At 45.7% G+C, this 27,881-nt stretch overlaps 1 protein-coding gene across 1 annotated transcript; it reads right to left on the reverse strand.

Moving 5' to 3' along the window:
* Positions 1–241: 241 nt before the first annotated feature.
* Positions 242–27,851, reverse strand: LOC149341978 (arylsulfatase B-like). Its single transcript, XM_089546720.1, has 11 exons — positions 27,841–27,851; positions 23,885–23,990; positions 14,192–14,351; positions 12,890–13,002; positions 11,781–11,891; positions 9,967–10,089; positions 8,166–8,292; positions 6,736–7,029; positions 2,624–2,873; positions 1,619–1,805; positions 242–413 (listed from the first exon to the last, which is right to left on the reverse strand). The coding sequence occupies exons 1-11, from the start codon at positions 27,849–27,851 to the stop codon at positions 285–287; spliced, it is 1,611 nt and encodes a 536-aa protein (XP_089402846.1). The 3' UTR covers positions 242–284.
* Positions 27,852–27,881: the final 30 nt, after the last annotated feature.

A 27,881-nucleotide genomic window follows, 5' to 3' on the forward strand; every position in this document is an offset into this window, starting at 1 on the left:
TAGTTTATCCAACTTATACAGGAAGACTGTTTGTGTGGAGGGTGGGGAGAGAGAACTCGGCAAAGGAGTTTATATATCTTGAGGAGATTCTTAGCGAAGCATTTTGGATGAGAACAATGATGTAGAAATAAAAACGAAAAACTTTTACTGCAGTACATAATTCGAAGGACGTACACAGCCAGCAGGATAGGAAGGCCATCAGTGCTGTATAGCTAAAAAAAAAGAAAAAGACGAAGAGAAGTATGTACAGAGCTGTCGCTTGATGCGAGAAGCTGGCCGAGTTCCTAGTCAAGCCAGGGAGACCAGACTCCGCCGAAGTTCTCAGGATAAGAGCGCGGATCTTGTGGTTGCGTTCGGGGCGGCACCATGTAAGACATGTGCTCGCTCAGCCTCTTGAACAGTGAGCGCAAAACCTGAAAAATATGGAAATCGCACAGAAGGAAAAAGGAGCGAGTGAGTGTCGTATGAACAAACACTGATACTTTCAGCGTTCATTGCGACTATTGGAATGACAGGCTTAAACAATTCTTGCTTATAATCACTTCATTGCAGCGACCTATCGACGCATAGTGATTCTAGGTGTGTCTAGGTGTGTGACACACACGCGCGCGTGCGTCGCCGGTTTTTCTCGTTATGGGACCAGTAACGCTTGCGCAGTACAAGATTTCACTAAGCTACTTATTGAAGTAATCGTTTCAACGTCAACATGGCTTCAGTCCATTGCTAAAACACTTACGAAACCACTTGCTCTGGTAGTGGCGTTTAAATAAATGGGCGCTTAAATAAATCCGTGCTGTCGGATTCGTAAAATCCCTTTCAAAAGCAGTGTGTTATATTGAATGAAAAAAAGATTCCAGAAACCACAGAAAAATTTCTTAGCTTAGTTTATCATATTCTCAGCTTTGCCCCGCCGCGGTGGCTCAGTGGTTACGGCGCTCGGCTGCTCACCCGAAGGACGTGAGTTGGATCCCGGCCGCGGCGGCTGAATTTCGATGAAAGCGAAATTCTAGAGGCCCGTGTACTGCGCGATGTCAGTGCACGTTAAAGAACCCCAGGTGGTCGAAATTTCCGGAGACCTTCACTATAGCGTCCCTCATAGCCTGAGTCGCTTTGGGACGTTAAACCCCATATAAACCAAACCAATTAAAAACCATATTCCCAGCTTTAATACTGTCGATTTCAGTGATGTGTCGAAGTATCACGATACAGTATCGGCTATCAGCACCGGAAATGAATTTCGGTCCGTCAAATTGGTATCGGAAATACAATTCTTCAGGGCATAAGGTGCCGGTATCGAAGATACTTTCATGAAGTAGTGCCCATCCCTGAATGTATCCGACTCACAAAGCTTTATGTTTTTCTAGGATAGCCTTGATAGAGTATAAGGGCTTCTAGAGGGTGACCTCTAGAGAAGTTGGAAAGGCAATCGGCGGAAATTCGTTTCTGCAGCAGTTCCACCCATCGTTTCATGGGTGTATCAGGTCCACTGTGCGGGGGCGTACAGCGCACCCAGAATTAACCATGTGGCTTGGAAACATCTGCAATGAACGGCACTCAGCAGGATGTATCGGACACGATGATCTTCTTGTCACGTGTGCCAGAGCCACGTGTTGCTCACCTTCCTGTGCGTAGAGGCCAGGTTTTGCATCTCGCAAGGATCTCGCTCGATGTCGAATAGAAAAGGGGCCTCGTCAGGTGGTTCTAGGCCAGCGCCTGGGCCACAGTCCACAATGGCATCCCGCAGCAACTTGCCCGCGCCTTCGTGGTGCAGCGGGCCATACAGAGACTCGAGGGCCTTTGCTGCCCTGCATTAGTGTTTTACACCAACAGCTGTTAAGCGCAGGTCTCCCGGTTCTGCGGCGTTGACATAACACGGAGAAACTCGAAGCGAAAAGAACTGGCACTGCTCGGCACAGAATTGATTTATCGCGTCCTCTGTGCCCAACGGCGTGAACTAGTGTCTGAGCCGTTCCCATCTCTGCTCGTAGAGAGCGCTCCTAGACAGCACAGCGGGCAGCGCATTCAGATCGTGAAAAAGCTTTTACTGAATCTCGCGTTCACAGGCTTGGTAACCGCCGGCCAGTTTCTTTCTTTACGAAATACACTGCGAGGAAGACTTCGCTGCCAAAGTGCCTAGTAGGAACTGCTATATGGACTGCTTCTACGCAGTACAACATGGGATGCTCTCGTAGTCGTAAAATTTGTGACAGGCTGTGTGCAGTGCTGTGGTGCTAGAGTCATTAGTATCAGTCTAGTCCCAAGAGTAGCTTCCTATGCCATGCGCTTTATTAACGAGAAATGCAAAATATAGTGTAGACGATCATTAGGTTACATGTTGTACCTTCTCCGTTTTCTTTGTACGAAAGGAAGGGAATAGCATACAAAGCATGTGCGTTTAAATCCTTAAAAACTGCGCTTTGTTTTCTCAGAGTGTGCTGGCCGAATTGATATTTGATACACATCACACATTTACAGCAACAGGGACGAGCACGAAGAAAAAACGGACACATAAAATTGCAAAGAGCGCTGAGTGCGCTTCGCAGTTCGTCTTGGTCACTGTTCCGACAGAAATATACCATGCGTATAACTGCTAATGTCTGAATGGCAGATGAGCAAACTCTGCCTTGAATCAGCCCGAAGCCGTGCCAGGTCGTCCATGGGCCTGTCCTTTCCCTTGGGCGGGTAGTGCTTGTTCTTGCGATCGTTTCGTTGAGCTTGAGCCATCAGCTTGTAGCGGCCCGCTCTCAGCGCCATGGCAGCGGTCTCGGGATCCACGTTGTGCAGGATCTCCTGGCGGGGGGAGGCGGAACCTTCCGACAGCGCTCGCCACATGTCGACGCCATCCGTGAGTCCGAGAGATGAAAGCTTGCCGCCTGGAAGGTCGTGAGGTGAGATTGAGAAGATGATTACGAACCTTGGATGTCGTCGACTTGGCTACCCAGATAGGGCCCAAATTGAGAGGGAGGGAGCATTTCGTTGCGGCCCTCCGCGGTGGCTAAGTGGTTAGCGCGTTCGGCTACTACGCCGGAGTATCCGTGCTCGAGCCCGGCCGCGGCGGCGGCGTTTTGATGGCGGCGAAACGCAAAAGGCGCCAATTTGCTGTGCGATATGTCAATGAACGTTAGAAGACGCCCCAGGTGGTCGAAATTATTCCGAAGCCCTCCAATGCGGCATCTCTTTCGCCCTTTCTCTTTAATTTTTTAGCTTCTCTGCTCTGATGGAAATGTGTAAAAATTTCCTGTTTTTTTTTTGTGTTCATTCTCCCTTTTTGTATTACGCCTTATGGTGTAATTAACGTTTTTTTGCTGACTTCTTCGTAAAATGTATCGCGTTTATTAATATGATTGTATCCCCCCCCCCCTCCTCTTATGTAATAGCCTCCTCTAAGGGGGCTTTAGGGTAAATAAATAAATAAATAAATAAATAAATAAATAAATAAATAAATAAATAAATGAAGCCCTCCTTTATCTCTTCCCAGGCTTACAGCGCTGTTGCGCGGTCTACTGAGATGTGAGACAGGAAGATCTCTATTTCGTTTTCTCAAAAACCTCTTACCACTACATTAGTTACTGGCACATACGGCAGCGGCCGTCTAACTCGATATTCTTAAGGAATATACGCGGTGATCTGATATCAATTTTGATTGAAACCAACAGAATTAAGCGCCAGGGCACGTGTAATTACAAATAATTATTTCATTGGATTCTGCTTCATCAAACACGTGCGTCGCGCCATCTGCCCATTCTAGCTGATAGAGGCGACGAGAGGCGGAGATGTAGACATGGAATAGACTGGATGAAGCTTTTATATTGCTTCGGCGCAGGCAGAGGGCTTCCCCAGACCTTAGCTCCGGGCAGGGGTGAGGAAAGACGCTTACAAATGGTTATGGACGCATGCTTCTTCTCTCAGGCAATATAGTAGTAGCCGACGAATCTGCTCTGATATACAAGCGGTCATCTATAAAATGAACAGATTGTGACGCGACAGCGCTAGGAAACTTGTGTCGCAGTAAAGCTGGCGTCGTTCTCGTCGTCGGTGTCGTGAACCAAGAGCGAAAAATGCAAAAAATCCCCAGAGAGGCAAACCTATAGGTAGGCCACCTAGGTGGAAGGTGGGCTACCTAATTTACGTGACCCAGTGGCATCATGACAACCTGCCCACTGTGGCAGGTGACAGTTAAATTAATTATTGGCCGGGAGAGGTTGCTCGGAAAAAGCAGATTGGGTCGCACAAGCCCACCTGTGGTAGCACCTGCCATCGCGCAACCGCTGAAAAACTTCGCCAGGACAGCTATGAAGACTGCCAGTGATCTGTGAATTTAAAGTAGAGGATATTCAGTTACACAAACATGTGTATTAACTCATTAACGCTATCGTGACATACCCCTAAGGCGGAGTTCGTCACCCGTCCAATTTTGTGTTTGTTTCTGACAAGGGATGTTTTAATCAACTTCGCCAAGAGTTTTTTCATATTGCTTGTATTATCGTTATCGCATAGATAACTTGCACTTACTGCCAATGAGGGCTATTTGTATTTTTCTTACATCATTTCTGCCGTGCTATTTGTACTGTCTAATAAAAGTTATTATTTCCCGATTTGTACTTGCTTTGTTGTGATGGTATACACCATTACTTATAACATATTTGTTAGAGGTCGACGTCTAATCAACATAAAGTTTTAGGCTTTTTTTTTATTGCGACAGTGCGCCTTGTGGCATAAAGTACTATTTGCGCATATAAGTACTCCTGCAGTGTGTACGCGCAAGAAATAATAGAGAAAGTGAGAAGTTACTCATAGCATATGCAGAAAAAGTCAACACTCATAGTAGAAAATTAAGGTCAGGGAAATGTTTGCAATGATGCTCTTTACTTTTCTTGTTTCAAGAAGAAAATTAATTTCTGATTACTTCAATTAGAATATAACGCGCTGAATTAGAAGAAATGTAGCATGCCGTCGGTGGGAGCCGTACCCACGCCCTTCGAGTGTCGCATGCGGGGATTTACCAACGAAGTTACAGTAGCGGCTGTCTGCCATTCTACTGCTGAACGTATTAATCTTCCTTTTCCGGAGTAAGCTTGAGTGTGCTCGGCAACTTTTAACACATCGTAAAGCGCCTGACGTGCGACGTCCTATTGCGCCTCAGGTGCCATGGGGAACGCGGCCGAAGATGGAAAGAGGTAGCTTCTTGACCAGGTAGGTGCGAGCGAAGAAACGTTGGCATAATAATTCATTAAATATATAACAATTTAATTCGATTGGTCACATTGAAATCAGAATATTCACATTGACGTGACTAAGCCTTAACGAGTAATCAATTACGCAAATATATAACAGTCACACATAACATTAATTCAAACATAATTCGCATTGATCGCGCTATTATCAGAGCACTCCCTTTTCATTGCTAAAGCTGGTCACCACACGGCGTTAATTTAGGGGTCTTTTTAACGACTGGTGAATCGGAAAATACTTCGGTACAGTATTACAGTCTTCAGTCGTGAGCAATGTGAACAACGCTTTTGGTCTTGGGCTTAAAATCTTCTGCCACAGCGACTGAAATACAAGCTGATATCGACCCCGTCACTCAGTCCTCCAAAAGAGAGCACCATGGTCCATGTTTCTTTTTTTGCACGCCATACTGCTTTCGGTGTTATGCTCACGATCGCCTGGCTTCCCTCTTCCTGTTACGCTGCCAGCGCCGTCAGCCTCAGCTCACTGCTGACTGCATCTGATATGTGCGCAATCTATGAAACGAACTTGAGACGGCGACCCGAACCAGTGTCGAGAATAAATGTTTTTCTCCCCCTGAAGTGGACGTCAGTGCGCGAAGCTCGTCGACTGAACCACAAGTCTCAACACTGCCGACAGATGAGCCGTTAGAGTTACATGCATTCTTCGCACCCACAAGACACAAGGCGAGTGGTTAGACCCCCGAGAGATTTGTTCAGAGTCACATATGGAGACAGGTTGTATTTTTGATTACTTATTGAAGGGCTGAAAGCGCAGGATTTTACATAATGGCTTCCACGGTGTTCTTTGAGGCTTCGTGAAATAACGCGCAAATGGCGCGATGGAGCATTTGAAGACTGAGAGAGGGGGAAAAGCTCAACGTGGAGGCCTAGAAAAGTGGCACTGTGCGAAAAAAATTAAAATAGAAAAAAGCATTCACGCAATATCACACGTGCGTCAGCGCCAGGTGTGTAACGAATTATGGGGATATGTAAAGGGTCTAATGGGACACGTATTACATTTAGTGAGTCAAATTGCCCTGGATCCCTCCTGAATGATCTGTGGGATACTACGTTTCCTGCGTAATCCTTACCTCCCTCAGTTGCAGGCTGTAAAGTCCTGGAGCGAAAGTCGGTGTAATCACCTGCCCATTTACATTTTTGAGTTATGTAGCTTCCATATTTGACCATTCCAGTACTGGGTCCTATATGTGCTTTGTTCCTTCATCCAGCCCCTATGTCATGCCCATCAATATCGTGGATATTTGAGGTGATATTGTGATATTTGAGTGACTGATGGACCGATGGGTAACATCACCATAGATAATGTCAATGATAAAGTCATCTGACAGTGACGTCATTTCAAGCCAACAACGCACTCTCCCCGCGACATGCTTTCAAGAAACGACGCTGTAAAAACCACTGGCATTAGGATTTTTGACCATTGCCGCCCCCATGTGTCCTCTTTAAGTAAGCTTTCAGAACGAGCAGTTCTTGCAACGCTCACCTGCGGCAGAGTAGAGAGTAGGCAGCCAGTCAACAATGTGCATCATCTGGCGGGAGACCCGTCGGCGCTGCTTGAGTCGCGTGCTCCACACAAAAGCGGGTGCACGGAGGCCGCCTTCCCAGAGGGTGGCCTTGCTGCCACGCAGGGGCCAATTGCTGGCGCCAGAGGCCTGCTCGTCGAACAGGGGGCCGCCGTTGTCCGAGCTGAACGCGATGATGGTGTCGTTGAGCATGCCTGTCCTCCTGAGGGCCTCAACCACTGCGCCCACAGACTCGTCCAACGCGTCCACCATACCTGCGAATGAGGAGAACAGGCTTGCCATCGGCGGCTGTACTTCTACGAGGCGGAATAAAAGGGGAGGAATTTGGCAGACTAAATCAGCCCTGTAGCCTAACTGCCGCCTATTCCGTAACAGATGAACAGGGGATACCTTTTCCTCATTTTACGAAGATTGGTACATAGACAAGAAATGTAATGCGCAGCAGTGACAAATGGGAGAGCTCCGAGAGTAGCTCCAAGAGTAGACTCCTAGAGAGGGAAAATGTATTCTTACGCAGCTGAGGGTCAATTATACTGAGGAGCTTGAAAAATTAGCTGCAATGATGTGGCCACAACTGGCACAAAACAGAAATATCTTAAGGTCATTAAGGGAAGGCCATGGGCCTAAGGACGCTGAACTCCCCTCGTGAAGAGGATGACGATGACGATTTCTTTATTGAAATTGCGAAGACCTTATGTTACACAGGTGCTGACTGCGATGACATTTCTTATTTGATGCTTGTCAGCTGGAATATCGCTTAGGTCTTTATTCAGCTCGGGACACCGCTTAGGTAGCAACATGGATTCAGTAAAGAAAGACAGTGAATGCAAAACTTATTTATACCAGGATGCGAGCCACAGTTCTGAGCTGTTGCTAAAATGTTCAGATAATGCATTCCAGATTGACGGAGCCTGTAAAAACTTCGAAAGTAATAACCGTTCTTAATTACGGCATGCCCGTCAGACCATGGGAGTGCGAGGGAACGGTTTAATTCGCATGATATCTTACTAAAACTGCGCTAAATTTCAGACCAAAGTGTGAAATTTGCAGAAAGAGTGTAATTTTCTCTTTTGTACGAAGGGAGTGAACCACAAAACGAACCATTAAAACAAGAAAAAAGGAAGCGATAGATAATATTTCCTGGATGTGCATGAAGTGGACGCTGATTTAATCTCAAAGTCATCTGGTAATTTACACTGAAGGTGATTTTTCAATTTGCAAGCACCTATATGCCACCAAGTAGCCTCCCCCCTCACTTTCAGTTTCGCGCGTCACGTCAGAGCAGAACGCGTATCTAGACTCTTTGTAGTTGCATCATTTGGAATACTGACTGTTCCGCACTTTCAGCGCGCATGTATAATATTCCTACAACGTGGCTCAACCGAATTACCTGCGTAGTAAGTCCTGTTTTTGTCACCAATGTAGGAGAATTTTGTTCTGTGCATCCCCGGAGCTTGAAAGAGGTCGTCTGGGCTTCCGAAATGTGGCGCGATGTGGCTTAAGTAACCAAAAAATGGCTATAGAAAAGAATAAAAAACATATGAACATAAGGAAACAGACTGCTACAAGGTTATTCGTGATTATTCCTATCTTTTGCTGCCGATCGTTCAGATCGTGAAAAACACTTCGTAAAAAACCCTTGTATGTTTGCGAAAGGCTCAAATGCTTGTGCTCGCTTATTGTCGTGCTGAAGCGTTATCATTCACAGCTTGAAGGCAAGTTACAGCATTGCGTTTTATCCGGCCATAGCTCTACTGACGGCCGAGATGGCTCTCGGCGCATTCCTTCGTTGAGAACTTTTTCCTACATTCTTTTTGTAAGAAATTTTTCCCGCAGTATGCTAAGCCCACTTGCCACTTTAGTACTTTTGTAATGAAATTTTGTATTATCAAACGAAATGTAGACATTTTGCCTGTGTCGATATCTTCTGTACATAGGATCCTGAATAAGACGTAAATTTGGAGTTCAAAATAAAATTTGTTTTGATGAAATTGTTTATATGGCGGTTACGATAAGTGTGAGCAGTGGGATATATGAAGACTAAACAAATCATTTTCACTCTACCATTCTATCCCGCTATTGCTGGTGTATTTTAAGCACTGGGTAGTCAAGGCTAAATGAATGACTATGCGAAAGAACATCCCTGTCTGTATTCCTAATTAAGAAGGCTGATTTGGCGAAGGCATCATTAAATGTACTTGGCGACCAGGAACATGAGTCATACTGGGCACAGAAGCAATAAGTGTGCGGGGAGGTAGTCAGAGTTAGGCTTCGGCATTGTGCCCGTCGTTACAGGCCTCCAGGAAGCGGGTTTATCCTGTTCTTCTGTCAGCGCTTCTTTCAAGCATCCGCTGGCGCTGGCTCCCCTTATCGCGCCTGTTATTTGCGCTGGCTATCTGGGACAGCGCACGTGCAGCACGTGCAGCACGTGCGATACGTAGCGCTGATAGTGACACTTCAGGAAGGTCGTTGAAGTGTTCACATGGTTAAAAACAGAGGGGGATAGAGTTATCAGAGGCAGTTCGCATAGGTCCCAAATCTTTTCGCGCGTTTCAATACTTTGCGCGTTTGCGCACAGTTCTTGTGGCGCTTCAACACTCGCTTCGTGCGGGCCAACAATTCAGCGCATTAATTTTCGCTTTCTTTTCAGCTTTCATTTATAAATAAGTCTTCCTTGATCATTTCGTAGTTTTTTTTTTGTCTCCGAGGTTTTTGACTGCTAAGCTGCTTTTGCTGTGTCTGCATTCCTACTCAGTTAGTAATAATAATTTATTGTGTCGGCATGAGAATATCGTTGTATCGAAACACACCACAGGCCTGCCAAAGCCGCTGTTTACTTGATGGGCCGCGCCGAGAGGCAGCGATTACAAAGTAGAACCTCAAGCATGTGTTATAATATGTAATAACGTCAGAAGCAGAAATATGATACCGAAAGAAAGTAGCAGACACTACTCGCAGCAGTCTTAATCAAAAATAAACAGAAAACAACATACTTCGTTATGTCAGCCTGCACTGACATTGAAATAGCGTTACGTAATTTTCGTATTATAGTGAAAGCGAGCCAAGGAATTATTTACGAGAAATGTCTGATTGAACCGCCGACAGTTCATATGCGTATGCACTAAGTCGCTCATCAGTTAATCCAAATAATGTGTTTAGTAAATCCTGGGGTGCCAGATTGCCCAACTCACTTTGGTCGTGTTGTGCTTCTCAATTAGAGAAATAAACTTTCTTGCGAACAAGTGAGTAGCGTATGTTCCGTTTTCTCCCCAAACCGGAGCTTCGCTGTCTCTCAGGTCAAGGCCGACGTGATCCTACAAAAAACGACAGAAAATTTCAGCAAATCATTCTTTCAATCATGTTGTCATCATCATCGTGTGCAATTGCAGCAGAATCAGAGAATTTCAAGTACAATATCGAACCAAAGGCATACTACACGCCGTCTGTTTTTTATAACTATGGCGCAGTCGACACTAATTTTTGAACGCGTTTGGTGACACAGGGAAACGTGCTGCCCACAGCTTTACTGTACGGCCACTTCTTGTACTCAGCTGAAGGTCACCAGACGCCGCGTTTCTTTTGGTGCCTGGAAGAACAAGAGTTTCTATTTCGAGGACGGTGGACGCGGCAGAGCAAATGTCCGTTTGTCACTTCACTCTGGACTGCTCATTTGACTGGCAAATGATGGGCATTCTTCCTTTCGAGGCTCTTTCACAGCCGCGTGTACGGTTCCAGGAACTGGCCTCGAGCGTCGCAGCTAAGAGGACACACCCTTCCTGTAACAGTTGCCGATCTTCGCTCTTCTATGTGTTTTCCTTTTTGACTCGCTCTTAGCCTCTATTTGCTATTGGACGCGCCAAGGATGCCTCTCCAATTAAGGTGCCTTTAAACTGTGGCGAATTGAGCTTGTTCTGGACACGCCACCAGCATGTAGCACAAATAAAAAGGCCCAAGAAAGTTAAATTTTACTTTACGGAATGAATTCACATTATTTTTTGTTGCTCCTTAACATTCGCGGCTTGAGTACTTTTTAGAACGATCTCTGTCAATGTCAGGAACTTCCTTACAAGCGGTAGCCTGTCACAGCAGTAATGAGAATCGCAGTTTTAAATTCGCTCAGCTGTTCATGCACTAAGGACGCGTCGTTCTGTTTGTGCCAGTAGGTTTTATACCCTCATAAAAATGGTCAATAGACAGTCTATGGACTTCTTATAGACTATTGCCTTCCTATAGATATTTCTTTTTGTCCATTCATACTCTATATACTGTCTATAGACAAACGTCTACTGAAAGTCTATGGCCATTAATCTATAGACTGTCTATAGCATTTGTATTGGCTATAGACTGTTCTATAGGATTAGCTGTAGAGAGTCTATAGACTGTAAAGTCTATGGACTGTAAAGAAATTCGTAAGGGATATTATGTGACAGCTTTAAGGAACTCGTGCCCCGGAATATCCGGCGTCGGCGTTGTTGACCATGGGCAAAAAATCCACGAAAAAACCTCCAGAGAAGCAACCTGGGTTGGCCACCTAGGTCACGTGACCTTGTAACTTGCCCACCGGATTGTGCGTGAGCTGCCCACCGGTGGCAGCACCTGCAGTCGGAGGGTCATCGCTTGACCCCTGCACTACTGTGCCAAAAGCTGCATGAGGACTCACAGGGATCTATAAATGTAAGGTCGAGAATGACCAATTGTGCATATAGGGGCGTTAACCTACTAAAGCTATTGCGTCATATCTTAAAGCGGAGCTTAAGTGTCCCCTCTAAATTTTCCCCCTAGGTTGTTTGATTATGACGACAGCCAGATGTCAGCTGGGTGCTGTCAGAAAGGTAGGGATAGGAGGAAAAGAGGGAATTATCGAAGCTTCAGTTAACTAGACAATCTTCTTCGTGGCATGATGGAGGCAGGACAGTTACTTGTGAGGTAGCGCCTTGGTGTACAGTGTGGTTTCTAGCCTTCGTCGCCATAAGGAAAGAAAAAAAAGTATGCGCTATGTACTCACGAATCCAGATGTGTGATCGTAGTAGTCCTCTTGACCGGTATAATAACCATAGAAAGAGTCGAATCCTCGTTTTAAAGGTGTATACTCCGTTCTAAAGAAACCTAGATGCCACTGAAAGAAAAAAAGAAATAAATGTTTGTTTATTTTTTTGTTTATTCGGGTTTAACGTCCCAAAGCAACTCAGGCTATGAGAGACGCTGTAGTGAAGGACTCCGGAAATTTCGACCACCTGGGGTTCTTTAACGTGCACTGACATCGCACAGTACACGGGCCTCTAGAATTTCGCCTTCATCGAAATTCAGCCTCCGCGGCCGGGATCGAACCCGCGTCTTTCGGGTCAGCAGCCGAGCGCCGTAACCACTGAGCCACCGCGGCGGGGTAGAAATAAATTAAAAGTGTAAATAGTCTTTAGACCGAAAAGGAGATTAGTTTGAACGGAGACAGAATTAAAAACATTACAGAACATTTGTTTATCTAGGCTCAAAGCGGCCGAAAGGACATCATTTTACTACCAAGAAGAAACAGGTGTTTAATAAAGGGTAACTGGGTTGCTTCCAACAAAGTGAGATTCAGGGTTTCTCCAAAGGACATTTAGGGAGTTTAATCCATTTTTTTTTTCACCTGAAATGCGTCTTCGGATGACACCATATTTTCCCCTGATTTCAACGAGGCCATTTACGTCATTCTTGGTGTCATTGCGATGTTTTTGCTGGCGGAGTTTTTGGTCTTATTTGTTTTCATAGACGTTTTCTCTACGATTTAGGTTTGTCATCTTAGTTTAGGTAGAAGTATGAGCTTCTGGCTACTCACATCTAGGGGATGAAAATGACTTCATATACGTTATCACGTCAGGCAAAGAACGATGCCAGGCGTTTTCTTTTCTTTTCTTTTTTTTTATGCTATGCAACCACATAACAACTCTCAATAATGTAGAAATGGTAGAATAGTATCTCTAAAACATGCATCCCTATTCGTGATCGACTTAAGTGTTAATTTAATGAGCAGCAATGTAGGAAAGGTCGCTATGGAGAAAACTATATTTAAAACATAAATTTGTGGGATTTATACTACACTAATGCAAGTTAATGACAGCTCACTGAATATCTTACTTTACCGATCATATGCGCGTCGTAGCCCAAGTCCTTGAAATAGCTGGGCAGAAGTTTCAAGCCAAGTGGAAGGCCCCAAGGCTCCGTGTTTCCAATAATTCCCGATTGCATTCCTGCGACAAATAAAAGTGCTCCGAATACTTTGCTTTGTATAAGAAGGATATCTGAGTCAATGAAGTATCTCATTAATAGAAAGAATGTGTCCCATTTAATAAGAAGACGCTGTAATGCCTAATGTAGCATTCTTCTGTTAGGCTGGGACGCATGCATGTGAAAAATGCGTTTTTATTTTGTTCACAAGAAGCAGTGCCAAACTGATTTCGATGACTGTAGTCATCACCATGTAGCGTGGGTCTTGATACTATCGAACATGGCTCGTAGTTGCACAACTGTGAAAACCAGCAATTTGGCCTAGCTCCTCACCTTTGTTGAACCAAACATTATTCGCCCTCATAAGACTTAAACTTTAAAGCAGTGCGGTCCAGACTCACTGCTTGTCATTTCCTTCCTCCTATTGATAGGTCTGAGATGATCAACCAGCCTTCATATTTACCGCGATTTCCAATTACGAAGTTCATTTCACGCATGAGGATGATTCCGCACAAGCACTGCACTCCATCTGTAAGGCCTCAGTGCCGTGGGAATGCAAGCATGACATCACGCACCCAAAGGTGTCTAATGTACGACCGTGACGACTTGGTGCTGTCCCGGTAAAAGGCTTGCATTTGGCACATATTTGAAACTTTAATAGCCAACGTAGCGTGAGCCCAGTCATTGGGACTATATACTGGCGAGGTTCTTTCCCTGTGGGCGCTAGATAACGACGTCGTATACGCTTGACGAGCCAGGCGTCTCGGCGCTAAGTGCGGGCAATTTTTTCATCGTTATTTAGAAAGAGCAGCCACTAAAGAAAGGTATCCACGAGTCATTTTTTTTCATGACTAAAGTTATATGCCTTGCAAGGCCAACTAGGAGGGTTTCGTCGTTGCTTTATAGATACGTAAAGCTAGCCGAGCGACCTTTTATTCCTAAATTTTCTGAGTGGCGCCAGTGAATGTCAAGAATGTGTGTACTTCCACGTATTTTCTGTGAAGTGCAGCACAAGAAATAAACCAAGGACTGAAAAGCTCTTATAACTTAATCAGTCACCTGAAGAGTGAGCGTCGGCGAACGCATGCCTGAGGAAATTTTTGGTGGCTACTGTTCCCAAAGCGACCTCACAATTAAACGTTTCCATGTCTTCAATCCTCTATAGGCAAACTTCATCCACGACCACTTCATAACCCCTCACCGTCATCTTACCTGTTCTTATAGGGTACAAGCCAGTGAGTAACGCGGACCTCGAAGGTGTGCAGAGCTGCATAGTGTAGTAGTTGTGAAGAATGACGCCCTCTGAAGCTAACACGTCGAGGTTGGGAGTCGGTATTTGCTTGGAGCCGTGAAAACTGACATCATTCCAGCCCTGGAATGGTTAGCAAGGCCCATAAAACAGTCAAGAGCGCCGGACTCGAAACAACGTGTGCAATTCCTTTACATCATCGAAAAACACTGTTTTGTAAACAGCGATCACGGTCAGCCATAACTCAGCCTTAACAAATTATGCTATCGGTCGTATGAAATCTCCAAGATTGCTGAGTGCATAAACTAGGCCTTGTGCTCCGTGACATCGCTTGCTAGTGAAGCTTTTACAGGAGCGGAAAGAGCATGCCTACTCCGTCACTGGTATACTTTTAGCGGTATTGGAGATTTGTTACAAAAAGATATGGCAGAAAGTAATCTTTGAAGTTGTTACTTGCTACCTTTGAATACCTGAAAAAGTCAGGGCAAAGTTAGAGACGATTTGTGAGCATTTCTTGTGCGAGAGTAGATTGTTGAAATGAACATGAGGTTCACATTATCTGCGGAGCCACCAAATTTATGGTTTTAGTGCGCTAGAACAAACACCACCAATTTTAGGTTGCGCCGAAGCCACAAGCAGGTGTCGCACCTGGCACGGTGGGCAAATGCAACCTGCCTACAGGGCTGTGAGCAATCTAACAGCAGGCTTTATGGCCATCTGCGAAAAATACTTTTTAGGGTAGAACAGTCTGGCCGTGAGTGAGTTTCGAATCCGCGGCTTCGCGCGAGCATATCAGCTTTGCTGGCCACTGCATTATTGTTACTACGCTATCGTTGCACCCGAACATCTAACCAAGCTTGATCGTTCATATTTTTTTCGTTTCTTTCCTCATAATTATGCATTTTTTACCAACTCACTTTCGCCAAGTTTTGATATTGAAAGTTCAGGGCTCAAGAAGGAACACGGACAGAGGAGCGAGTGAGGTAGAGTAAAACGATGCGTGTGAGATTAAGCGAGTAATAGGGAGCAGCATGTATCGCAGATAAAACTTACATGTTATTCCGATTGTAATTAGACGAAGTGGACGAAAAACAACGATGCATGCAAGACGGTCACGTGGGTCAAAGCCCCACCCGCTATTAAATATTGCTGTAGTTAAGAAATTGTGTTTTGTGCACTACCTGACAATTTTGATTGACGTGCTGTTTAGAGGAAAGAACTTGCCAAGCCCGAATTCGTAACCTACTGTGAATTCAGAAATTATTTCAAGATTCTTCGCATGACACGGGAACTCTACAGCTTATATGTACGCCCTACAAATTGCTTGCTTGCATGTAAACGCAGCGTTGTACAGCTTTCTTGTCTCCTGTCAGTAATAGGTTCCACATACAGCACGTTACTTTGGTGCGGCTAAATTATTTTGCCGTGCCAAATGCATGAGAATGATTCGGTTTTCTGGGTTACAGGAAGCGCGCCCTTTGCTGCCATGTCTTCAGTTTTGCAAAGAAATAGCGCAAATGGTCATCGTCAAGCTCTCGACAAAGCGTGCTCAATGCAGCGAGTTGAACGCGCGGATCACGCACCGTGTTAGGTTCCTTCGCATGTAACCCCTCCGCAAATTTCCGTAGCACGCTCACCATTGCGAAGTAGGTGGGAGCTATTTGAAGCTACCCTTAATTATCAACACGCAATGATAGAGTCATATATCTGTTAATCTAAAATAGAATTTCTCGCATAGGCCAGTGAAAACGATATCTGAATGATATAAATGCACATCACCCTAGGTACTATGCATTTATATACTGACGTACTATCACGTGCGATGATACCCACCGCGTCTTTTTGTTTCTTACCATAAGCACTTGAAGACGAAGTCAGTGCAAGATATCTGGGCAGTTGGCAAGATGTGCAACTCAGCGGTGTAGAGTGAGAACATGTACACTTTCACCAATGTCCTTCCTCGTGTGGTGTCTCGCGCTTCTGCTTCCGGCATATTGGGGCGGAGTCAAGGCCGTGGCTTTTATTTATTGACTATTTATAGCGCTGCATACATTCTGAAGCTACCTTCAGTCCTTTGTGTCCACCCTTGTCAGCTACGCAACGCTGGTAGTCGGTTGCTACCCAGCTTATTTTGCTAGACTTCGCCAACGTGCGGGCGCGCTTCCAACTCATTTGCGCTTCGACACTCCATGTCTGGCTCTACGATTTGCGGAACTCACTACTCACGGGGAAATAGGCTGTCGATGGTTGCAGACGTTTGCAATCAAGAACTGACACGTTGCTTTTATTCACAATAGTTTATTAGGGGAATAGATACGGCATTAAGATGACACCGCGACTCGTCAGCGGCTCGATAATTTAAGCGAAAAGTACTATGACGCGGCAAGAAAAAGCTGAAAACATGTAGAAAACCAAGTGTTCACTTCACTATAAGTCGTTCGCTTTGCGAGGCATATATGCACGGGTGGACGAGCTGTATGCGTGAACACCCTCACGCATTTGCAACGAGGCACGCTTAAGCTCATGTTACCATGGCACAAACGCGAGAACAACAATGCAGTGAAAACGGCACAATACGCAAGCTGTGTAGTGAAAAACGACGGAGTAATTGGAAGGAATAATACAAACGAACAAATATTTTAAAGCCAAATCTACACTACAGCCATGAAGCACGCCATATTGCACGCTTCGTGGCTAATTTCGGTACCTGATTTTCAACGACCTGCGGCCTTAAACTTCAGCATATGAGTGTCATTGCATTTGGCTTGCGTCGAAGCAGAACATGATATACTGAACAGCGACAAAACAGGAGAGGGAGAAAACAGCCCAGCACATGTAGAGGTCAACATCGCGACAAAACACCGCAGCGCATAACGGCATGGATTTGCCGGGCGAGTATACGAGCGTGCAATCAACCGGTATAGCGAAGAAAGTAAAGGGAAACTGTAGGGAGGAAGGGAACACAATGGCACGGCTGGATGTGGTCGCTGCTGGGATCGAGCTACCAGCTTCGTTCTCAGTAGTTGGACGGTGTAGGCACGGATCCTCTGTAGTCTCTAACAAAAGGAAATAGAAATAGGGCCTAGGCACGAGAAACTAGCGGATGTCTAAACAATTATTATTTACCTAGCTCAGGGCTGTATAGGATCTGTCTGTCGAGCTAATACTATACGTTGTCAACCTGATTCCACATCTGTGCGCCTGCCGTCCTTGCCGTCACCGTCGCGAGTGCGCATAACCTCAGTAAATACCTATAAAGAAGCGCAATCCATAAATGGAAGAAAAATAGACGTATTTTGAAGAATATTGTTGTGAAGAAATTGTTGACACTGTAATAAGCAAAAGTTAAGCATTTCTACTGCCGCTGTAACTTTAAGTAGTGTGAAGGAAATGTCGTAAGCAGGGTGCGCCACATACAAGCCTGTCGTATCTATTAATGCAAAAACTGGCTTACAATAACGCAAAGCCAACCTTACTGCTCTGTGGAACACAAACCTTGAACATTCCAGGTGTGGCTACTAGGACAGTCTGGAACTGAAGCGAGATAGAGAAGGCACAATAAGGTGAGCAAGCATAGCAGCGTGGCGGAAATTTACGAAAATAAAACCGGCTTCAAACGACGACTACCTCACAATGCAAGAAATTTCGCTCGCATGGAGTGGCAGCAGCTTAATAACAACAACAACAACAACAACAACAACAACAACAACAACAACAACAACAACAACAACAACAACAACAACAACAACAACAACAACAACAACAACAACAACAACAACAACAACAACAACAACAACAACAACAACAACAACAACAACAACAACAACAACAACAATAATAATAATAATAATAATACTTTATTGCGCCAAATATTAAAAAAAATGTACAGAAATCCGGCCTGCCAAAGCCTCATAGGGCTTGAGTGGCAGAGCCCGACAGGCAGCGGAACCGCGCAGACTACACACAGGCAAAAAAAGCACATTCAAAATAACGGACATCAAATTAGTATGGTGGTGAGAACAAAATAGGCACAAGACTCATGTTACATGTAGAAAAAAAAATACTCATAAGATTAGATTGCGAGGAAGAAAAACCAAAATGACATGACAATACATCAGATCAATGCAATAAATACAGCAGTAACGAATGAAATCACGTGTTTTACTTGACAGGTGGTAAAGCACATGCGTACGATGTCGTACACCCTCTAATTAATGTATCGCAGCATCTTTTTATTGTATATTTAGTTTTTGCCCGGCAAACAATTGGAGGTAACCTGTTAAAGTGAAAGGGAACGTAATAATCTCACACGCCTTCCATATCTTGTAGACCGTCGGGGAATACAAAAAGGTTCCTTTGGTCGAAGAGATCGTGTGGGAACATACGGAATCTTATAGTCAGTAAGCCAAAAATGTTTCAGGACAATCGTTTCCATCAAAAGGCGATCAAAATCAGGTAGAGAGAATACCTTAAAGAGATCTTGAATTAGAGGGAAGGCCTAAATCATAGCCGATATTTTTTAACAAAGATCGTAGGAGAGAATTAATCCTGCACTTCCAGCGAACTGCACAGTGACCATAAATCGTTATGCCATAGCGCAGTACGCTATAACCAAGGGCGTTTACGATAACTTTGCGTAATGAAAGCGGCATGTAGTACCTGATGTTGTAAAGCACACAGGAGATGGTTCGGAGCTATTTACAAACGTGGGACAAGTGACCATTCCACGAAAGAGCACTGTCAAAGTATAATCCTAGGTATTTCACTGTATCTGTATAGCTCAAGGGTACACATTGACATTGGGAACAATCAGATCCGTGCAAGAAAAAGTGATGGTTTAAATCTACCTTCTTCATCGGGCTGTGAAAGCATATAAGCTGAGTCTTAGAGCTGTTAACTTTAATTAGGTTGTTTGAGAACCAGTTCATAGAAATTGTTGCTGCAGCTTGAAGAGAAGAAATGGAGTCAGAGTAGTTCGGTGACTGGGTTACGAGTACAGTATCGTCAGCGTACTGGTACAGGCCTACAGGAACAAAGTTTGAAAGGTCATTCACGTAGACGTTAAATAACAGGGGACTAATTATGGAACCTTGTGGAACGCCAGCTTTAATTAACAAAGAAGCGCTCTTTGCCCGCCCAATGGAGACGTATTGCGTTCTCTGCAGCAAAAAATTTTCCAAAAGCGAAAGAAACACTCCACGGAAGCCTAACCTGGACAGTTTACACAATAACACACTGTGACACACGCTGTCAAAAGCCTTGCTGACATCCAGAAACAGTGCACACACCACTTGGTTACGTTCAAAAGATCGATTTAACATGTCAGAAAAATCCTCCAAAAGCATTTCTGTCCCTTTACCTTGTACAAAACCATACTGACACGGTGACAGGATTTTGTGCTTATATATCTAAAAAACTTGTCATTGTAAACAGCAGATGTTTTTCTAATATTTGAGTCAAACAGGGCAAGACTGAAATAGGACGATAATTCTCATACTGTTGTGTCCCCTTATCGCTTTTGTGTGTGTGCGCCCCCGCACCCTCCTCTTAACGACCACTCGCATCCTCCTCCTAACGACCTCCTCCTAACGACCACTCGCCCCTCCTAACGACCACTGGCACGCTGTCGCCAGATGCCCCCCCATGGTGCGCCCCCGCACCCCCGCATCCTCCTCCTCTTCTGGGAAGCCACTCCCTCCCGTGGACGCTTCTCCGCTCCCCCCTTTCTTCGGGCGGCCAGTTCGGCTTCTCCCTCGGTCGACGCTGGTCGCACCCTCATCAGCTTTAAATAAACGAAGTCTTAAAGTACCGTGTGCGTCTTTCGCTGCATTGAACACAGCGACCGGACACGACAGTGGCGACGAGAAAGTGGATTCGACCCGCGCTACGCAACGCTATTGACAAGCCATGGCTACGCGAGGGTTTCCCAATCAAATACCAGAATTCAACGGCTCATCGTGGTCATCGTGGGTTGGACGCCTTCAGTTCTACTTTGAAGCTAACAACATCACAGACCCAGCCTTGAAGAGGGCCAACCTGCTGACGCTGTGCGGGGAGCAGACCTACGATACTGTCTGCGCCCTTATTCAGCCAAGCACACCAGCGGCAGTGTCTTACGACGACATCGTAAAAGCGCTGCAAAAGCACTACGACCCAAGGCCATCCGAGGTCTACAGCCGGGCTCGCTTCCAACGACGAGATCAACTGGGAGGAGAAACTGTGAGCGCCTACGTAGCCGCGCTCAAGAAGCTCGCTGCCGACTGCAATTTTGGAACGCTGTCGACAACAGCTACCGGGCAGGAGGGAGACGCAGCTTCTTCTGCTAACACCACCATGCTTCCCTTGGACGTGATGTTACGCGACAGATTTGTGTGCGGACTGAGTGACGAGTCACTGCAGCAGCGCCTGTTCGCTGAGAAGGACCTCACATTCAGCAAAGCTTACGACATCGCCGTTCGAGCGGAGAGCGCCGGTCACCAGCAGAGAGGGATTCGCCGGAACACCGAGCCGGTACACCAGACAAGCAACCAGGTGCGCAAGCCTTCTGTTGTTGTAAAATCGGTCAAAAAGGCACAACGCTGCTGGCGGTGTGACGACCAACACAACCCCCAGGGATGTCGATTCCAGTCAGCCACGTGTAATTTTTGCCACAAGCGAGGGCATATCGAAAGAGCATGCATTACGAAACGGAGACTTGCCAAGATAAAGTCACCTTCCCAGCCTAATCACAGCGTCAACGCCTCAGAGAATACGCCGCTATCTGATCTCCATGGAACAACATCAGCAACACCATCTGTGTTGTACGACCTGAACACCATGAATCTCGGCACGCGACCGAAGATTTTTACAGAAGTAAGCGTACATCACCAGCTGATTAAGTTCGAGGTGGACTCCGGCGCAGCCTGTACTCTGATCAGTGAGGACACGTTCCGAACTTCATGGCCATCTGACGCACCAGCCCTGCAACAAGACGACACGCACCTGCGAACGTGGTCAGGACAGAATCTGCCACTATTGGGCTCTGCCAACGTGCAGGTTAACTACAACGGCCAGACCCATACGCTACCTCTGCTTGTTGTGAAGGGCACAGGATCAAGCCTTCTAGGGAGAAATTGGTTTTCTCCACTAGGCGTGATGATATGCGGTAAACATCAAAACGCCGATGCGCTAAGCCGTCTGCCACTAGACGCAACTGTTGACGAACCATTTCCACCAGGAGACGTTCTGATGTTCGAAGCACTGCCAGAACCTCCGCTTACAGCAGGCACAGTTGCAGCATCTACGCAGAAGTGCGCAGCTCTCCGGCTAGTTTACACAGCTGTTCAACAAGGCAACGTGCATAAACTCAAAGGGGACAACTTCGACGCTTACCGCAGGCGAGCTACAGAGTTGAGCACCCATCGCGGCTGCATCATATTTGGGTCCCGAGTTGTGATTCCGAGAGAACTACGCGCACAAGCTATGTCTCTCATCCACGCCGGACATCGGGGCATCGTTGCAATGAAAAAGTGTGCCAGAAGCTACATGTGGTGGCCTGGAATTGACAACGACATCGAAACAGTGGTGCGAGAATGCAAGCCTTGCCAGAGCAGCCGGAGCGCCCCGCCGAAAGCTCCTGTCCCAGAATGGGAAAAGCCAGACACACCATGGCACACACTGCACATTGATTTTGCAGGACCAATTGAGGGCTGCACTTTCCTTGTGGTCGTAGATGCCTACACAAAGTGGCTTGAGATAAGGCAAATGGGACAGACGACTTCGGCAGCAGTCATTGACAACCTCCGATCACTATTTGCAACGTTCGGCCTGTCGCGCAAGGTAGTGTCGGACAACGGAACACCGTTTGTGTCTGCGGAGATCCTCAAGTTTTATCGCGACAACGGGATCTCATCAGTTACATCGGCCCCCTACCACCCAGCGACAAACGGACAAGCCGAGCGCTACGTAGCCGAGCTAAAACGCGCCCTTGAAAGAGATCAGACAGGCTCGCTGCAGCGCCGCCTTGCGCTCTTTCTCTTCAAGCAGCACACGACGGTTCAGAGCACAACAGGCGAGACCCCCTCGAAAATGATGTTCGAGCGTGAAATGCGAACCCAGCTCACAGCCATCCTCCCCGAGCCAAAGGCAGAGACGTTCCGGGAAGAAAAAGCAATTCCGCGCTGCGGCACGCTTAATGAGGGGCAGCGCGTCCTCGCCCGACAGTTTCTGAAAAAGCCACGCTGGGAGGAAGCTACAATTGTCAGACGCATAGGCCTGCGCTCTTGGCTCGTCAACATACATGGCACAGTAGCACGCCGACATCTCAACCAGCTGCGTAGATTTACGACGCCGTCTGAGAGCTGTCCGCCAGCGGAGAGAACACGTGCTCCATCTTCCCACATAGCCTGGCACCTCTTCCCGGAAGAAGAGACTTCGCCCAGGACAGACCTAGGAGACACAGCGAACAACAGCCAGCCTACAAGTGTTTCTCCCCCGAGCGCACAAAGCCAGCGCGCCTCCACGCGTGAGCGCCGACCCCCTGCACGATACCAGGCAACTTTCTAAGGGGGAAGGAAGTGTTGTGTCCCCTTATCGCTTTTGTGTGTGTGCGCCCCCGCACCCTCCTCTTAACGACCACTCGCATCCTCCTCCTAACGACCTCCTCCTAACGACCACTCGCCCCTCCTAACGACCACTGGCACGCTGTCGCCAGATGCCCCCCCATGGTGCGCCCCCGCACCCCCGCATCCTCCTCCTCTTCTGGGAAGCCACTCCCTCCCGTGGACGCTTCTCCGCTCCCCCCTTTCTTCGGGCGGCCAGTTCGGCTTCTGCCTCGGTCGACGCTGGTCGCACCCTCATCAGCTTTAAATAAACGAAGTCTTAAAGTACCGTGTGCGTCTTTCGCTGCATTGAACACAGCGACCGGACACGACACATACCTATTACGTGCACCACCTCTGTGAATTGGGGTAACTATAGCCGCTTTCATGTTCACCGGGATCATGCCACTTGAGATAATGCTGTTGAACAGCGACAGCAACACGCCTTTAAGTATGGCGAACAAGGTTCGCAAATCATCAACTGAAATTCCATCTATTCCCACAGATCTATTGCGTTTAAGACCAAAAATAATTGAACAGAGCTCATCCTCCCTTAGCAAAGGTAGGTGTGCAGATTCAACTGTGCTGTTCTTCAGTGTACAGAATAAGGGATTCTGTGGCGCACTGCCCGAAACTTGCTTGAAGAACCTGTTGAATTCATTAGCTATTTTTTCTTCATCAGTTCCGAAATACGACACAAAATCTTTACCATCATTGCCGCGCCTTTTGACACCTTGTAGATTGTTAATCAAAGACCACGTTTTTCTAGTATCGGAGCCTGCATTCTTGAACTTGTTATGAAAATGTACTTTTTAGCCTGACGAATCATTGCGTTTACTTTATTTCTTGCAACCTTAAACTTGGACCGTAGCAGGATAGATGCAGGTGCCCTTTTCGACTGGGTCCAGAGCAAATCTTTTTCTTTTATAGCTGATAGTATATTTAAGGTCATCCATGAGTTTTCTTTATTGCGCTGCCTGATTTCAACCACGCGAGTAGCCGCTTTCTTAAACTCATGTAGTGAAATATACATGAAATACATGAATACTCATGAAATATACAGTCTTGTATACTTGCCAAATCGTCCGCCAGAATGAAGACAATATGTGGTCGAGAAGAGCCAACGGCAGGTAGAATAGCCGCACACAGGTAAAAGAGGGCGAGCATCTGGGACCAGGTTCCGCTGGACACAACACAACAGCGGGCTACTGAGCTGCAGGCGCACTCACGCCCCGACTCTGAATGGAAGGCTGCCTACCGCAGGTCGCACAACTAGCGCGCTGATCTTCGCGGCGTTCAAATGATAACAGCGGCTGCTCTGTCTGTGCACACTCCGCGCGCTCAACCTTCCGCCGCTTCAACCCTTCCTGTGTCACCTGGTTGGATTCGTGAATGCCTTCTGACTATCTAATCGCGGTGTCCATAGAGTTCTACTTTGCCTGCACTCACTCTTAGCGTGCGCCCCGCTATTACTGTGCGTTTTTTTCTCAGTATTAATAGTTACGTTCTAGACCTACTGTTTCTGACATGACAACCTCTTCTTTCGTGTTCCTTATCAAGTGATAGCGCGGCGAGAATAGCTCAAGTGTTGTTTATGGACCGGGATACTGCACCGCTTTGCTCCGAGCAGCGGGTCACTGACTCCGTTGTCAAAACTTAATCGGTGAAAGGTATGACTGTGGCTATTGTTTATTCTCGTCCGTCGTCAATTGCGGGCAGACACGTATCTCGTCCGGGGCAGGCATAACCTGGAAGTTTTTTTTTTTTTTTTTTTTTTACGCAGAGGAACGTTGTTTTTCGGTGAGGCTAGGGGCAGTATCGCTTCAACTTCACATTGTAACTGGAAGTTTTATGAACGTCCATGCCTAACGGAAGGTTGAGGGCAACTCCATGCATTTTTTATTAGTAAATATAAATTTAATTGCAGTTTATTTTTATCTTTATGTTTTTCCAGCTATAAAAGATGCATTTATTGCTGAGAAAATAGAACTTTAAAATTTTCGCGCTGCTCCACTTAGACTCTTGACATCAACACCCAAAAGTACTCCGTGATCACGTTTCAAAGACAGTGGCAGTGCAGCCTAGCCCCTGGAATCCACGTTTCACGTGTTAACGCATCGCAGTTTAGTTGCGACATCAGCCGGTGGTGGCGACACTTGTATTTAATTCATTGGAGTTTTCTAGCTCACAAAGGATCCGTTTACAGCGAAAGCAGCTTCTTTATCTTTTGAACGCAGTAATCCATCAATACAGGTCAATGTCATTTTGTCCTCAGGAGGAGCAGGAAAAGGAGGCCTAAGCGGAAAGGCAGGGAGGTTAACCGGAAGAACAATCGGTTTGCTACCCTACATGGGGGAAGAGATGAGGGGATAAAAAAATGAAAGAGAAAAGATAGTAGCAGAAAATTGAAGTCGCTATGAAAAGTCAGTGTTCGTTGGAGTCACAGCCTATCATGGAGGGCAGAAGTTCGCAAGAAGCGGATTAGTGCCTTGGAGGCCTCCCCCGCCGACGATCATCGCGCGCAGTGGCCGAGAAAAAGTCAGTGTCCATTTAACAACGTTGATGTCAGGTTCATAAAGCAAAAAAAAATAAGTAAGGTATAAATGATGGCAAGCGTAACGGCGCTTTGTGGTGGGTGTCTTCTTTCAGTCCTTGTTTCATTCTCGTGCGCTCGTTAAAATTTTTGAGATGTGTAACCAACTAGCCCGCCAGTTCGTCCTGAGTAAATATAAACATGGCAAAAACATGGTGTAGAATGAGTCTATAGACTTTTTTCCTGCAGTGGTTAAGTGCAAAGCGCTAAATCTGCGTATACTAACATAATCGAAGTTACTGTTCGGGCGACGAAATTGCAAAAAAAAAAAAAAACACCAGTGCACAACTTGCGCTAAAGTGCTAGGCTTTGCGGATGTTGAGTTCAGTGGAGATGGCGTGCTTCTCACCGGCATCAAAATAACTTTAACTGTATGAAGATTTCTTTTCATATGTTTTCCTCACAGCGCGAGGAAGAAAGTTTCCTTCATAGTAATGAAGCGAACCATTCGCGTGAACAGGGACCAATATATGCCATAGTTTAATTCATCTTACGAAGTCTCGGCTCTCATTCGCGTGGAGTATTGCACCCTACTTAACATCACAAGATATGCGACTAAAAACAAAAAGTCGCGATGATCAACGAAGTTGTATGTCAAACAGGACATACACCATACAACGGCCGGACAGTGCAAGACAGCTTACATTAGAAAGTAATTCAAAATCAGAAACACTTGTCCGTTTTATCGCGATCCTTTTCGAAACAATCCATGAGAATACATACAGCTGATTGTGCGACAAAATATTGCGTCCCCTCCTGGTGACAGCCTTAACCGATGGCTCCATGCTGTAGAGCGGAGTTCCAGGACTAATGATACAGCTACACTTGATATTTATTTTTATTTAGTTTAATTTTCCTTTTATAGCACTGAGAGTTTAGTTGCTAAGGGGCCATATGCACTTGTTCTCTTCAGGACAAAATGCTCACAATTTGAATATATTTTTGTGATCAGCATGAATATACATTTCTTCCAGCAGGTCGAATACAGTTGTTTGAGATTACTCTTGAGAAAGGTGGCAGCAAACTGCCGCAATAGGTCTTCTTTCGACAGCTCTTAAAGGATCGGAGGCATTAAATTTTTCGAGGTTATTTTTTGCTCTAGAATGATGCGTATGGCATTAGTAAACATGGCATCACCCCGCGGAATTTGTCCGTGCTCAATAAGTGTTTTAAATTGATTTTATTCCCCCTGTATTTTCAGTTTCGGTTTCAGTTAGACGAAAGTTGCAATTTCACAAGTGCTTATAGAATAATGAAAGGAATGCAAATACTGCAATATAACCACTGATTTGTCGTTTTTATTTCTTGAAATTCTTTGCTAAATTGCTCTAGAAAGCGGATTGGCAGAAACTTAAAAAAGTGCTATTATGTTGCAGTTTTTGTGTGCCTAACGTGATCTGGGGCTCGTATGAATCACTGCAACCGACATTCGACTGCCGAAACGAATTTCGGAACAGTACGCACGAATAAATTCAATCATAAGTTAGGTACTTAGCGTTGGCGAATTTCTCTTTATGATTCATGGTTACTATGAACGTCGTACCTGTCATTCGAAAGCAAAAATACACAACAAAAATTTTGGTCACTCCAACCTTAAATTATTGTTTGTATTGAATGTCTGGTATAAAACAAATTCTTTTGAAGCAATAACAGGACATTGCCATGTAGGCCAAGAGACTTATCCCGTACAAGTTTCTCCGATGCTTTTCCAAGAGCGGTTCACAGTCTACAGGCATCATTCTTTATTCTGAGACCAGAAACTTCTTCCAGGGTACCCATTAGACATATCTAATCAACGGCAGACCTAAAGACAACTCGGGAGTGTTCTTCCTGACTCCTATAAAGCAGCTCTTCGATGAGGATGTTATCGTCTACTCACCTTACAAACACACAAGAATTGAGAGTTGATAAACAATCAGCCAAGGGCGCGATAGGTGCACTTGATCGGACCTATCTCTTCGGCATTCCCTTTTTTTTTCTAATGGTATCACGGAGGTGGTGCCATCGTGTTTTTTTCCCCCGTGGAAAACGCGTAAAATTAACAAAATCACAGACAAGAGAGACAAAAAACACACACAAGCGTTTTGCCTCTCTTGTCCGTGTCTTTGTTTGCGCTATAAACCCTCCTGCATCAAGATGAACTACCAACTCGGACAACAGGAAGTTTTAATGAAATAGCAAAATGAAATCTGAAGGTCACTACATTTTGTCGCTATGCAGAGACGTCGCTAGCAGATGTACTGACATCAACAAACGAAACGTAGGCAACTGAAACACAAGCAACAAAACGAGATCTTAGCTTGGAGAAACTCAGCACTAGCGCAGGTTGATTTCACCCTACTTATTTTACCCAAGATGTCGTGTTTTAGCTGTATCATTACATCTTTAGTAGATAACTATGGCCTAATTCCAAATATTGTCCCGTGGAAGAGTCGCTTACCATCCATGCATCATTGCAATTTTTGTTGGATGACGTGCTCT

The sequence above is a fragment of the Amblyomma mixtum genome, chromosome 5, assembly GCF_055824585.1.
Source record: "Amblyomma mixtum isolate Tamu chromosome 5, ASM5582458v1, whole genome shotgun sequence".
NCBI classification, from domain to species: domain Eukaryota; kingdom Metazoa; phylum Arthropoda; class Arachnida; order Ixodida; family Ixodidae; genus Amblyomma; species Amblyomma mixtum.

Coding starts and splice junctions, on each gene's coding strand:
- LOC149341978 (XM_089546720.1), bottom strand. Junction 2,874..6,735: donor TACTCTCTACTCTGCCGCAG/GTGAGCGTTGCA, acceptor ACGACCTTCCAG/GCGGCAAGCTTTCATCTCTC. Junction 414..1,618: donor TGGCCTCTACGCACAGGAAG/GTGAGCAACACG, acceptor CATATTTTTCAG/GTTTTGCGCTCACTGTTCAA.